The following is a 13,677-nucleotide window of genomic DNA, read 5'->3' as shown; positions in this document are numbered from 1 at the left end:
CAGCCTTGTCCCCGTTCGGCGACCCAGTTGCATGTCCTGGAGGATGCTCTTTTACTAACACGCTTTAGAGCCAATTACGTCAGTTAAAAGTATTTAGGGTCTAATAAAGTGCCTAGATCTATTAATATTTCTTTCGCAATAGTTTTAATTGCAATGTGTACGGCAGTGTTTTATCCAACTAAGTGCTACTTTACTGATTCTAATGCTAGCACTAGTCAAATTACGACAATCACGAACAAAACCCATGCAACCGCAAAGGTTAACAACAAAACTTTTAAAACTAAGCCCCTTCGCTTAAAATAGGAGTCATATATGAGCTAATTGCATTGATAAAGTGACGCACGCGCGCTGCAGTGGATGCAGTGCCCTGAGTCAGGCGTGGTTAGGTCAAGGCTAGAAGATCTGCCCTGATCCGTTGACCTGCTTCTGAGTACCCAATTGTAACTAACCGTTTTATAGATACCGAAGGTTATCTGTAAACTATACAACAATCGCTTAACAGATTTTCGTTGTACATATTTTACTTCGGTTGAAAGCACAATTAATATAATTACACAAATACACTTTGTTAATAACTTTGGAATTAATGATTCTTTTACTACTTTTGGATTTTGGACTTTCGTGACAACTGCACGTAACATTACCGATCTGTTGCGGCCGAATTGTTAATCTAAAGCTTGGTATGCGTTACGTAACAGCATTATCGGGTTTCAAGGGCACTCTGATATGCAGGACATGGCGTTAGTGCTTCTTACTTTAATAGACACGCATTCCACAGATAAATAATTATTTCCACTAAATGTCTACGTGCCTTACGACATAGGTATGAATTGGGTCGGTTTTAATATTTCTGAATAGCTTGTGTTGTTATATTTATGACTTTTGTATACTTCTTAATGGAGTCTTGAAAGACTAGCAAATGTAGAGCTGCTTGATGGATGGATGGATGTAAACACCTAATCACTCCTGACAACCCAGGAATATCGAGTATTGTAAAAGAACTACAGCTTTTTGAACTTTCTCTCTTACAATGCAATGGCTTAAAGATATTTTAAAATATATGTAATAACATATAATGGATATTCTGAATGTACAATAATATTGAGTCTACATTACGAACATTAACTATAAACTAATAGCTAATGAAGATTATAATTTTTAAATTATGAAGTGTAGTACACAGGCACTGGTGGCCGTTGAAATGTCAAATACATTCAAGTCGGTTAAATTACCACTTATAATGTATGCTATAAACTGACTTTACAATTTAAACACGCCACAATATTTATTGCAGGTAGACGTGAGACAAGATGAAGAATCTTAAAAATGCCGCTTACAATATAAGCTTTCTTAAGCTCCGCATCCTTCTTGGCTCAAAAGAACTTATCTTTAATCGAAAACAAAAACAAAACACTTATTTCACGGTCATCGTTTATATCTTGATACAATGAGAAGGAATCGACTGTCGGAAATGATTTACAAGAGTTGATTAAAGGGCAGAATCGCGTTCGCAGCATTGTAACGTGATTGGAACGCAATTCTTGGGCGAAATCAATTAAATTCAAGGGCTTTTCGGTTAAGCAAAATGAGAGCTGTATAATGAGTTCAAAATTAAATCTTTAGCCGTTTGCCCGCTATCATGATGAATTGCTCTACACACAAATGCACATGTTACACCAGAAATATATTTTGAAATGCGTGTAGGAAATAGCGTGGATAGTTTTACGAGAGGTGGCAGTAAAACTCGTGCATTATACCCGTGCTGGCAGTTTAAACAAGTGCTCCCATTGGCAATGCTTGCAATACGACTTTTATTCCTAGCGTGAACAATAGCCGAGTCGCCAGCGCAGCCAGTTTTGTTGCTCGCAGCGCGATCACAGCTACGAGTTACGACGCTATAAATTTAATACACTAAGACGTGCCCGTGACCCGAGAGGCGTTCAGTTGCCGGTCTAAGTAACACGATCTATGTATTTACATTGAGCTATTTTTACCCCGTGTACAACAAACGCCACCAACTCCTGCACCTACATGACTGACAATTGTTTATTGTCTCACATAAGTGCACTAATTGCACTTCACGATTTTCGCTTCAAACTTGTAATTTTTACCTTGGCATCTGTCCAGCGTTGCATCTAGGACACACGTTCTGAGCCGTCAGTCGAGAAACCGTTGTTGGCAATCTCTTTAAAAGGCAATGCGGAATTCGCACTATTAGAATCGGGCAATAAATATTTGTGGGCTCCTCGAAGAAGGTTATTTCGCAAATCTCGATGAACATTTAAAATCGTCTTCAAGGCAACCTCATATTAGCACATATGTCATGCAGCGCTCGTCGTGCTCAATTGTGTAAATAAAATCTCGGGCCATTCAGTCAAGTACATATTTTACGTTAACCGATCTCTCTCGCACATATTACTTCGAGCACAGGCTCATTTTTATGTTATACTTTGCTGTTGCACAACACGCCACTTGTTAACATTTCCAGGAAGAGATGGGAAACTAATGTTTATATTAAAAACAAGTGAAGGCCTTCTTCTCATCGTGATGTGTAATAGCATATTGGTGCTTATTGGCCATGACCGTGACTAGCAATTAGATAGAATTATCTTCAATTTATCCCACCATTAATGTCTTCTCAGAGGTCTGAGATAATGGACTTATGAACAAACCTGCATTGACCAGAAAAGGCTGAACAATTTGTTAGAAAGAGATTCGTAATTTTTTACTCCCAAATAACAGAAGCCTGACGTAATTGTTGATACATTACAAATGGTAACGAATGATATCCTAGAAGCTGCCTTTATGGTCTGCACATGACAATGGAGTAGCATCTGGTTGCCTAATTGCTGTTCTAAAAAAAAACTGTGATCGCGCTACAGCCCACATGTTTGTTGAAATAAGAATACGTTATTATATTTTTAATTGCAAAGTTGGCAATGGTGTGGGAGACGACACAAGCTGTCAATCTTTTCTATAAAAACCTGCAGAACAGTATTTTGGCAAAAGAACTCTAGCTGGAGTCAACGGCTTGTGTGACAGCCGACACGGCTCATGTTAAAGAAATAAATTGCTATTTTATTTAAAATGTACAAAAAATGTTTATCTACGTATTGTTCCGCTGTGATTGAGAAAAATTTGTTCGCCCACACTCGTAATTCTATTCAATTAATCTGCTTTTAGTGATCCCCAAACCAAAACTTATTTATGCTATAAATTCTCTTTCTCTCTTTCTATAAGTAAGGTAAGTAGTTAATAAGAATACTTCGGAGCAAACTAACACTACATTGAAACCGACGATATATAGCCGATAGACTAGTCATTGGAATTGTAAGTATCCACGGGCGGCGGTATCACTTAACATAAGGTGAGCTTCCTGCCCGTTTTCCCTCTGTTACATTTAAAAAAAAATCGTTGTACGGAATCCTAAGTTTCCAGATTCAATTTGTTTTCAAATGATTAATGCCAGGCCATAGACCTCAGAGATTTAAATATTTTCTTTTTAATTTGGCTTAAACTAGATTATACCGCGTGACAAATATAAATTAGTTACATTATATGTTGAATGAAAATATGTCAAAATCTCACAAAACCTGATATTTGCCAAGAATAAACGTCGTTTATTATTAATAATAACATTTTATAACGGTTTGTACTAGCGTACCTTTTTACCTTTGATTACCATTATCAGTCCTGCATGGGCTAAGCAATTTTGAGGTACGAGAACGTCCTAATATTCAATACTGCTCTCTTCTCTGGGCCGGTGCTCCCAAATCTGTTCACCGCAGGAGCCATAATAATTACACCCGCAGCACCATCATAGGTGTCCATAGACTGCGGTGACTGCATTTTATGGTTGTCCTGTATGTTCGTTTTCGGGGGGACAAACAAGCCTCATAGTCATTAGATCAAGAGATTGCATAATTAAAACGAATATCGACTAAATCTCAGATTTAACCATATTCGTTGGAGTAATCGGGCCTCGGATAGTTGTGTCATCGTTTTGCAGCGAGGACAATGCGTTATGCAACCAATGCACTTTATGCATCTATATTCAACTCACGCACAAACAACGGTCGACGCTGTATTGCTTTGACCTATTTAAGTCCTGTGAATGCTATTCGATATTTTAATTAGCGAATTTCACAAGTGCGAGCTAAGTTTTGAAGGATGTGGGTTTTTAGGGATGACTTGGCTTAATAACAGCTTCTCGAAACTGGTGACTAATTGGCGAAATGAAAAAATTGCTTATCATTGTACGGAGGTTCATGAAGCACTGACTATCAATTATTCAATTTGCCGACATCGTGATTCACAAGTGTATAATTCTTATTTGATATTACCACATCTTTACATTTTGTTTATTAGTTTTTTTTTAAATAAAAAACTAGATCAATGTTCTCCCAGTCGTGGTTATTTGTTGGTTGGTCGTGGCATATCTAGTTTATGCATGTGTATGCAACCTAAAACAAGTGGGGAAATGACCAGGACGTTAGACATTTCCCACATTACAGCCAAATCTCGAAATAGACTGCCACATCCTTCGGACGCAGTTATATCACTTACGGGTTACAACCACCAAGTAACTTCAAATACTACGCAGCTAAGCTAAATGTGACTCTAACTCACAATGAACAAGATTCAATATCCTGTTCATTCGGTATGAGCTAGAAATGTGTTATTCGTTGCAGGCGAAAGTAAAACTAATGTTGAACACTAGAGAGGCTACCTTCTTCTAACACAGGCCGTAGCCTAAGCATTACATAATCGGCCGTGTGACTGAATAAAACGGTAATATGGTTTCACGCAACTGACATCAGTTATTGTCAAGTGCATGGAAGTCAACGGACAGGATTATCGCATTGAGTATGCAACAGATGCTTCGCAGCCTTGACTACCCTAAGCGACACCACATCGTAGAGGTAGCCCATACGTGTCATCACAGAAGCCAATATCCTGCCACAGTACCTGTAGCCTATAATGAATACAGGGTTACAGATACTCTGCAGTGACAAGCGTGTTGTCAAACGCTCTTTTCGATAATGAAGTATCATGTTTGCACTGGGAGCGTAACGAATGTCGAAGGCATTTTATGTGGGTATTTAAGGCGATGCAGCCGGCGTGTTAACTCCGCTATTATCTTTTAATACCATCGACTTCATTATTCGCTATATTTTTTTGCGACGGCATCGAGGCGCGGCGACACGGGTTTGATAACCCGGAGACCTTGGTCTTAATTGCGCTTCAGCAGACCATTCCGCCGAGCCACTTTTTATACGACTGCATCGCTAGGAACTACGTAAGCCGCTCGACTTCAAATGATACATAATACGAGCAGATACAAACCGGTCAGAGGCTCACTAAAAATAGCCGTCTAACCACAAGATCGCTGTACCGAGAAAGCTAGTCATAGCGATTCTTTACAGATTCGCTTGATAAATTGACATTCTCTTTCAATTTACAACGTAACAAAGGCAACGCATAGATTATTATCAGTTTCGGTAGTGTTGTATGATAACTTTAATAAAGTATTTTTGTTTCAGGTAACAACCCGCCCCAAATAATAGCAGTCCTACAATGAAATTCGGTAACATTACAATTGTAATGCTCTTAAGCATACCAGTAGGTAAATTCTGTTTTAGCGCAAAAGTATCTTATTTTTTTTTATGTAATAGGTGGCTCACCTCATGTCAAGTGTAAGCCCCCCCCCCCCCCTTCTAGCAATGTGTGCATCCATCCGCCTATGGATGCACACATTGCTAGAATGCCTACAAATTCAAATGCTTTACCACCAAATCTTTTAAGAATTGGTACGCTGTTTTCTTGAAGGACCTAATTCGAATTGTTTCGGAAATACTTCCGTTGGTTCCACATAGTGGTGGTGCGTGGCAACCTGCCTTCCCAATCTGCCTTATGGATGGTATTTGTATTCTGCCTTGACATCCGATGATGGAACTCAGCTGCAGGTATTCTTTCGAACAACTCCTCTGAACTCTCCATGGTAAATGCGGTAGAAAATGAAAAGAGACCTCACCTATCCTTGAATTTAATGGATTACACACATATACATGGACATTTGAGTGATGTAACAAAAGTAACTTTTGCAGTGGCCGGTGGACATATTTATGTTGTAAATGGAAACCGGTATAATCTAGGACCCAATTATGGCTTTTAAGTCCTTCAGTAGACAATTGCGATAACTTCAAAGTGATGACTTTTAAGTGGCGTAGAGTTGGGGGGAGGGGGAGGTAACTTTAAGTGCACGCACGACTGACTAACCTCACGACTTCAACATTATCTGTATAGGCGACAAAAAACGTTTATTTTAAGTAATCACGGCCCTGTTTACGAATTGAGAGGTTCTATTCACTGATTTCAATTACAAAAGTCAGAATTTAATTATTGTTTTGTAAATATTGGTTTGTACTTGAAACCCGATCTCTAAGCTACATTTTGTGGTGGAAAGGGGATTAAAGTATCGCTAAAAAATGGCAATTGCGTGTGTAGTACAGCCATTGTGTAGTTGGTATTTAGTTCTAAGTAATAACTTAGTATACATAGCCCATTCATACAATTGTTCAAGCGATTGTTTCTGGAATTCTCTAAACTTGATAATACTACCATTATACTTATAATATTTTTAAACAATTATAATGTAAGCAGGTAAGCACTTTGCTTTGCTGGTAGATACTTCCAAAACATTCAGGTCAACGAACGTGTGAACACGTGATGATGACGAACTTCCATCCAAGTCGAACCGAATTTTGCTCGCGTCGTCCAATCTTATCTAATAAGTAATTTTACCTTACCAAATTAATAATACATGGCCACCAAATCTGGGCAGACCTAAATGTTCTTATCTATGACCTTTCTTAAAATAGAAAATAATAATAATAACTTTTCCATTAGACGACGGCGATGAATAATGGTTTCTTTGGGGACAAGTAGTAGATACTCTGTATCCTTATTTAGTTAGTGGGCTTCAAAAATATATGAGTTTAGGTGTCGTTGTTAATTTTAGACACATGAAGCTATAATTCTGTGTTGATTGAGCATTGCAGCCGCTTATTATCGCTTTACAACTCTACATAATATTGGTGCTCGGTTCTCGCTTGGTTATGGCGTTAGCGGGGGCATTAAGGGGCGCGCGGGGCTGTGACGTCACAGTCGACCGTGGCAGTGAGTAGTGAGAGCGGCCGCGTCGTTGTTCGCTTCGCTCGTACTCCGTTGACGACGGTCGCGCGCGCGCAACGTGTTTTTATTTGTATTTTGCGTTCCCGATAAGTTACTCCTTTGGCTCTACCAACAGTCTAACTCGTGTGACTTTCCTCTTACTTGTAAATAACAAAAAGTTGGTTCCGTTCGAGACTTTCTGTCTTGTAAGACTTAAAACTGGCTTGTGTTAGAAATTTGTTTCGGTCTCGACGCGCCGGTACATAGTGGATGATAGAGCGTTTAGATAGTTTTTAGTGTGATCAAAAGTGAAGTGTTGGACATTCGGAGAATGTCCGTCGGTGATCGTGATTGCAGGAGCGACTGATGCGTTTCAGTCGTCATGAGACGCCGCTGGTCTAACAACGGAGGATTCCCGTTGCGTATGCTCGAGGAGAGCTCATCTGAAGTTACGTCTTCATCTGCTTTGGGTCTATCGGCGGCTATGGTTATGTCCCCAGAATCGCTCGCCTCGCCTGAGTATGGGCTCGAGCTTTGGGGTTACGACGATGGAATTAGCTATAACACGACACAATCCCTGCTGGGCACACATTGCACAATGCAGCAGCAGCAACCTCAAACACAGCCGTTGCCATCTATGCCGCTACCGATGCCACCCACAACACCAAAATCTGAAAATGAATCAATATCATCAGGTTAGTTTATAGACATGTTTCTATCTCGTACCCGTTCAAAGATTCTAGTGTTTACGTCAAATTTGGCGGTTAAGCGATTTGCTGTTGTCGGGAGAGAAGCGCCGCTGTCTGTCATCGACCTTTGGCCCGGATACCTTGACCGGGCGCCACGGGCCGATGTCTCTTCTACAACATAAACATTATTGCAATTAGCTAGTGTTTTGTTGACATAGACAATTTGAAGGGTTAAACATATGATAACTATTATGCCTTAAAAAAATAACTCAATTTTATTGTTGTTGGACTCGCCCAATATTAACTAAAAGACTGCTCTCTCGCGTTAAAGGCTTTAATGAGTTTAATATGAGTAAGATCTGGACAATATTTTTTAACTCGGTTGTCTTCCTTTGCGCACCATAACATTGCACTTTGCATAACCTATTTGATTAATGATCGTTCCCTATGAGAATTGTTTTGTCGTTTCCATGACTAATCTTAGTAATGACATAGTTCGTAGGCGGCAAAGATGTAAAGTGAAAATACGTCATCTATATTTATCTAGCCAAAGCGGTCTTAGAATATGATTTTACCGACTTACCTACTTACTTTACCTTTATTTTCAATTCGGCATTGACTGCTAAACGTTAGGTTGGAGGTGGAACATTATATATGAGTAATTCTTATCGCGACACGCTCAAGGTTACCGTGGAAAATTTAACACAGTCTATCCGGAAACAGGTTACGGCCAAGACGACTACACCAGCCCCGTACGATGTAAGCTGAAAACTATGTGTTCGACGATTCAATGACATATTAAGTCTTAATTATGATAACAGACGGACGGAGAACCACATGAAGACCACATGAAGACCACATCTCTATATAGAACTTAACTCTAATAAATTAAGAGCCCAATTAGTATTTCTCCTTAAATTAATTTTTTTCCTACATATTTCTTTGAATCTATAATAAAGGATTCCTATTACAAATCCATTCATCGTATCGCTATTTAGGTAATATTCGCCTATTTGCATGAAATTTATTAACAAATAAAGATGGAAGAAAAAAAAATCTTAAATTTTTCTAAGAAATACCTTTTTGTTGCCAGAATAGTACAATACTTAATCTATCATCAATTCTCTAGGGAGAGGGTGGCGATGGGGAGGCAGGATGATGGCCTCCCCTCCTATTACCATCAACTGTTGACGAGTTATGAAAGAAGCATTTTCTATATATAGTTCCAAAAAAACCTAATGCCTCCATTTATGTATTCGAGAGAAATTTCTAAGGCGCTAAATATGAATTTCTTCTCTCACACATTCGTCTGAAATGTGCTTGTATCGCAAGCATTAATTTAATAGAAATGCGAATTGTCCGATCCATTCGAAGCATTTTAAAGATAAATGAAAAGGTTGGAATCATCTAAGATAAGTGAAGTCAATTTAAAAGTGTATGCAGTGAGATTCGTCGAAGTCGCCGCTTGTTGGACCGGTTTGAGACCACTTCGGTAGTGAATCGCATAGCTTGACAAGCAATGTCCATGATATATGAATAAAATGAACATGCTACTAAAAGAAAATGATTTAAAGCCACTTTTGTTCTACATTTATAAGGTGCCTGCGATGATTATTAAGACAAAACAACACACTAAATTAATTGCAATACAAAATCTTTCTAATAACAAAACTGAGAAAAAGAATAGGTAAAGAAACACCTTTCGTTTATTATTACAAATTCTCACTTAAATGTCAGATTATTTTCGTTGAATAATAAGAAAAATCAAGCATGAATCTAATATTAAACATAATAAAAACGTTTTGCGGACATTTTCTAATGAGTTGCTGTTTTGTAATGTTATGACAATCGCCTTTAGAATTAGACCACGTTAGGTATGATTTAAAAATTCTAATTAATAATCATTATTCGCGAAAAGTACGATGATCGTGTAAAACAGACAATGAGGCAAAGTGATTAAATTTAAATAGTAGAAAAATCACATCGTATTTGAATATTCTATTATCTATTTAGTCATTGACCTCTTAAATATTCTTAATTATATTTTTTCTTCAACTGTGATTGATTAACGACTCGAAACGCGATTTAAAAGATTCTCTCCGAAACATTTCACATTATTATATCGCATATTAATGCCGTTCGTGTGATGCCTTCATTTATTAGATTATCCCCTTGTTAAGTAACCCGCATAAGTTGGAATTTACCTACATCAATAAAAGTTCACGACAACTAAAAGTATCACAGATAACAACAATCATGCGGGTGAGCATATTACGTATTTTTATTCGTTTAAAATCTGTCTTTATAAAATGGAAGTCATGAGAGGAATCGTGATGTTCGATTGCGATTCCACAAACAGACTCAATAACATATTGGACAAGACACTGTTGACCAATTACAATGGAACGGAACGCACGATCATTTTACCCCCATGGCCTTACGCGGCCTTGAATTAAAAAAAACTTCGAAAATCGAATCAAATATGCAGCGAGTTCTGTCGTTTACCGCGCAATGAATTAAGGCGGAATAGTCTTCTCCATCTGCTAAAAGTTGTACTTTAGAATAAGTAATGGGGTAATTTATTGTTACGGAAAGTCGTAGGGCATTTTCCAGCCCCACGGGCCTCACCTGAGGTGAACGTTTCACGCGCGCGGGGGCGCCAAGGTCACCGCGGTTTTTTGACACGTCCATTTATAACTGGCAACATCATGCAACACTAATTACTCTTACTATATATATGTGGCCGGAAATTATTTGTTTCTGCCTAACAATGTTTCTATTTTATTACCGCAATGATAGGGTTACGGACCGCCCAAGGTCTTATATTGATTAGAAATTTTGAATTGCTTCAAACAAACGCAAAAACCTATTTCCGGAAAATGCCAAGGGGAAATTACAATAGTTCTGTGGTACCGCTGATGGAGTATCTTTGACGTAGTGTGGTGAACAAGTACTTAGTAGGTACCTAAAATATAAATAAATGGTGTGACATGCGATGCCTATCCTGTTACACGAGCTGTGATTGATGATTCCTTAATCATAAGGTTCAGTAACCCCGACGGAGATAGCTTATGACTTCATATATTTTAAATAAAACATATTATGTAAGAGCAATAATATTTCCACGAACATATTATGATAATTTCTAAATAGGACTTGTCGTAATGAAGTTGTTTATTAGCATAGAAATTCGAACAACTTCGCAAGTTTCGACGATTCGGAATGTTTAGTGTTAGAATAATATTACTAATCTGATCCCCACGAGCAGCTGTCGTATAGAAGGGAACTTTATTTAATAGCGGCGTGATTCTGAACCCTTTGACTACATAATCTAATAGCTTTGACCCCTTTCAGTATCTGCACACACGGAATTGCCAATAATACTTGGAACCGAAGCCAAAGCTTGCTAAACTTGAGACGAGAATTAGTCATTGTATTCTCTTATGCTCGCTTAGATGTAAATACAACATACGAGTCGAGTTCATCGACATCCAAAATTAGTCAAACACTTGCTTTTCGCTTTTGTGTATCCGGATTCGCAATAATCGCAAAAAATCTCCTTATTATGATGTATTAAATATTGTAGAGGACATTTTTTTAATAAATCTCATAAACACGATATGGTAGCAGAAGGTTGTTAAAAATAGTTAAAAATGATCTAGGAAGGCTCTGGCGGATGTGCGGTCGAGCGCCTGTTTCGCTCGGCTGCGCGCGCGCTGCCATCGCGTCGCTTGTTAGTTCTATTATCTTCCTCGAGTCGGTCTTCGTAACTAGGATGCTTCTATCTTAATACAAATCACTACAATTAAAAAAATAATCTTTAGAGACTGCATTTTAGTTCTAAATCTGAAATTCAATACTCGTACGATGAGGTCATGTATATTTGGACAACTACCGCGTGATGAAAATTCCTAAAGCTTGGAGGCGCAAAAATCTTAATGTTTTTCTCGAAACATTATTTGTTCTCAAACTTATTTGCCTCCTTGGACGTGATTCGAAACGCAACGTTTTCTTTAGTTGGCTGATTTACTTGTAAGTTCTAATTCTTTTGACTATTCGACAAATGGAACTAAAAACGTTAGATTGTCCGATTTATCTTGAATTAACATTTAACTTCTGAAACTGACTTAACTGAGATTTTGATTTCCGATTTATTTAAACACTGTCCTACGATGTTCGTTGTTCGCCCAACAGTTTTTATTTCGTGATCATCTAATGATTTTATTTATCTTTTGGAGAACATCTGCTTATGATGTTTACAAAGCGGCTATTGTTAAGAGCCTCTGCGTCGGGTCCGGAATTAAAAGTACATTGATCTAAATCATTTAACGGATTCACTAAAAGAACGCTTAATTGTCGTTCGGATTGCCATTATTCCAAGTTTGGGGCCAAGATTCGAGGCACTTGACCGGTTTCGATTATTACAAGTCACACGTTTTGCCAAGAGAGAAACCTGTTGCCGAATTTCTTATACGAACAACTCAAATTGTAATTTGATTAATAACTTGCTTATAAACTGGTTTCTATAAATAGCAATCGTTTCTCGTCTATAAAATCTATATGTTAACAATGAGTGGTAAGGTTTTCGATTATGCACCTAGGTTTCGTAGTTTAAATACATTTAGGTATATATGTTAAACGGTTACACGTAGTAATAAGGAATGTCTACGATAATTTTCGGCAGCAGTAATTACTTAAAAAGCTAAGCTAGAGGATTGCCTGGAAGAGATAAGTTAGCGATAAGTCCGCCCGTAGCATCTCTTATAATTTTTATGTATTATGTTATTTATTTTTGCATAAATGTAATGTAACGTAAATGTAAATAAGAATCAATATATGAATGTTATGTAAGTTTAGATAACTTATACGATAGTAACTTTCCATCAGCCGCTACTTCCTAATATTGATAGGTTTCCTTAAAATGTCATTAAAATTCAGCGAGTTTGAGATCGTGAATTATGTCACTAGGAAAGAACAATTGAAGAGGAAATACACCAGCAGAATAACATGCGAAGGCAGATCACGTACTTCCCGGTGCACAACAAATATATTTATGATTGTATAACTTTTGTATCATTCTATTTTACATGACATATTGTAAAACAAATCAGGTTATAATCGGGAAAGGGTATAGTAACATTTACTTCACTTCGTCTATTAAAAATATGTTTGTATCCTAACATTAATGTTAATAAAAAAGGGGCTTTAACTATATTTAACCAAATTAAACCTAAATATGTATTTACAAACAACACAAGAAACATATTGAATTCGCAGTGCGATCGGCGGCCTTGTCACTAAGGAGCAATCTCTTCAACAAGTTTTATGACAGAGTTTAATAAAGTGTATTTAACGTAAAGAAACAAGTCTTTACATAACATAAGCAATACAAAATCGAAGGCTACCATGAGTAATGTCTGCAGACATTATATTCAATTGTATATATCTTGTAGCCGCCCCCGCACCAATGTCCTCGGACGTATTATACCTCCTTGAGGCCTATATTGTCCCGTCCCGAAATGTTTCCTGTGGGTGGCTTTACGTTTTCTTATTTTTAAAGGAACCATATTTAAATTCATACATTTGCATAAGTTAGTAAGATTAAGCGGTTTTAATAGATATCCAATAACACGAATCGTTTTGTTTCATTTTATTTCACAGATAGATATTCTTAAATATCTTATCAAACTGACTTATTTTTTTAGATCATTTTAAAAGAGGCGAACCAACCATTAATCAAACATCAAAGAAAACATTTGACAAAAATAAATGTCTGTCTGAAATTTCAAATATCTGCAAATTTGTTTAAACTTTT

General features: G+C 37.5%; 1 protein-coding gene across 5 annotated transcripts in view; it reads left to right on the top strand.

The window, feature by feature from the left end:
- Positions 1-13,677, top strand: part of LOC123720193 (ecdysone receptor) — an 80,042-nt gene that overhangs the window by 53,114 nt on the left and 13,251 nt on the right. For 2 of the 5 annotated variants that reach the window (XM_045676724.1, XM_045676723.1), the window contains exon 1: positions 7,217-7,868. The exons of the other annotated variants lie outside the window; for them this stretch is intronic. In XM_045676724.1, the coding sequence (XP_045532680.1) occupies positions 7,556-7,868 (313 nt within the window). In that variant the 5' untranslated portion in view covers positions 7,217-7,555. Of the gene's footprint in view, positions 1-7,216; positions 7,869-13,677 lie in introns of those variants that run through there. 5 annotated transcript variants of the gene reach the window in all.

The sequence above is a fragment of the Pieris brassicae genome, chromosome 2, assembly GCF_905147105.1.
Source record: "Pieris brassicae chromosome 2, ilPieBrab1.1, whole genome shotgun sequence".
Taxonomy (NCBI): Eukaryota; Metazoa; Arthropoda; class Insecta; order Lepidoptera; family Pieridae; genus Pieris; species Pieris brassicae.
The sequence above is the reverse complement of the archived record's forward strand: the minus strand, read 5'-3'. Positions and strand labels throughout refer to the sequence as shown.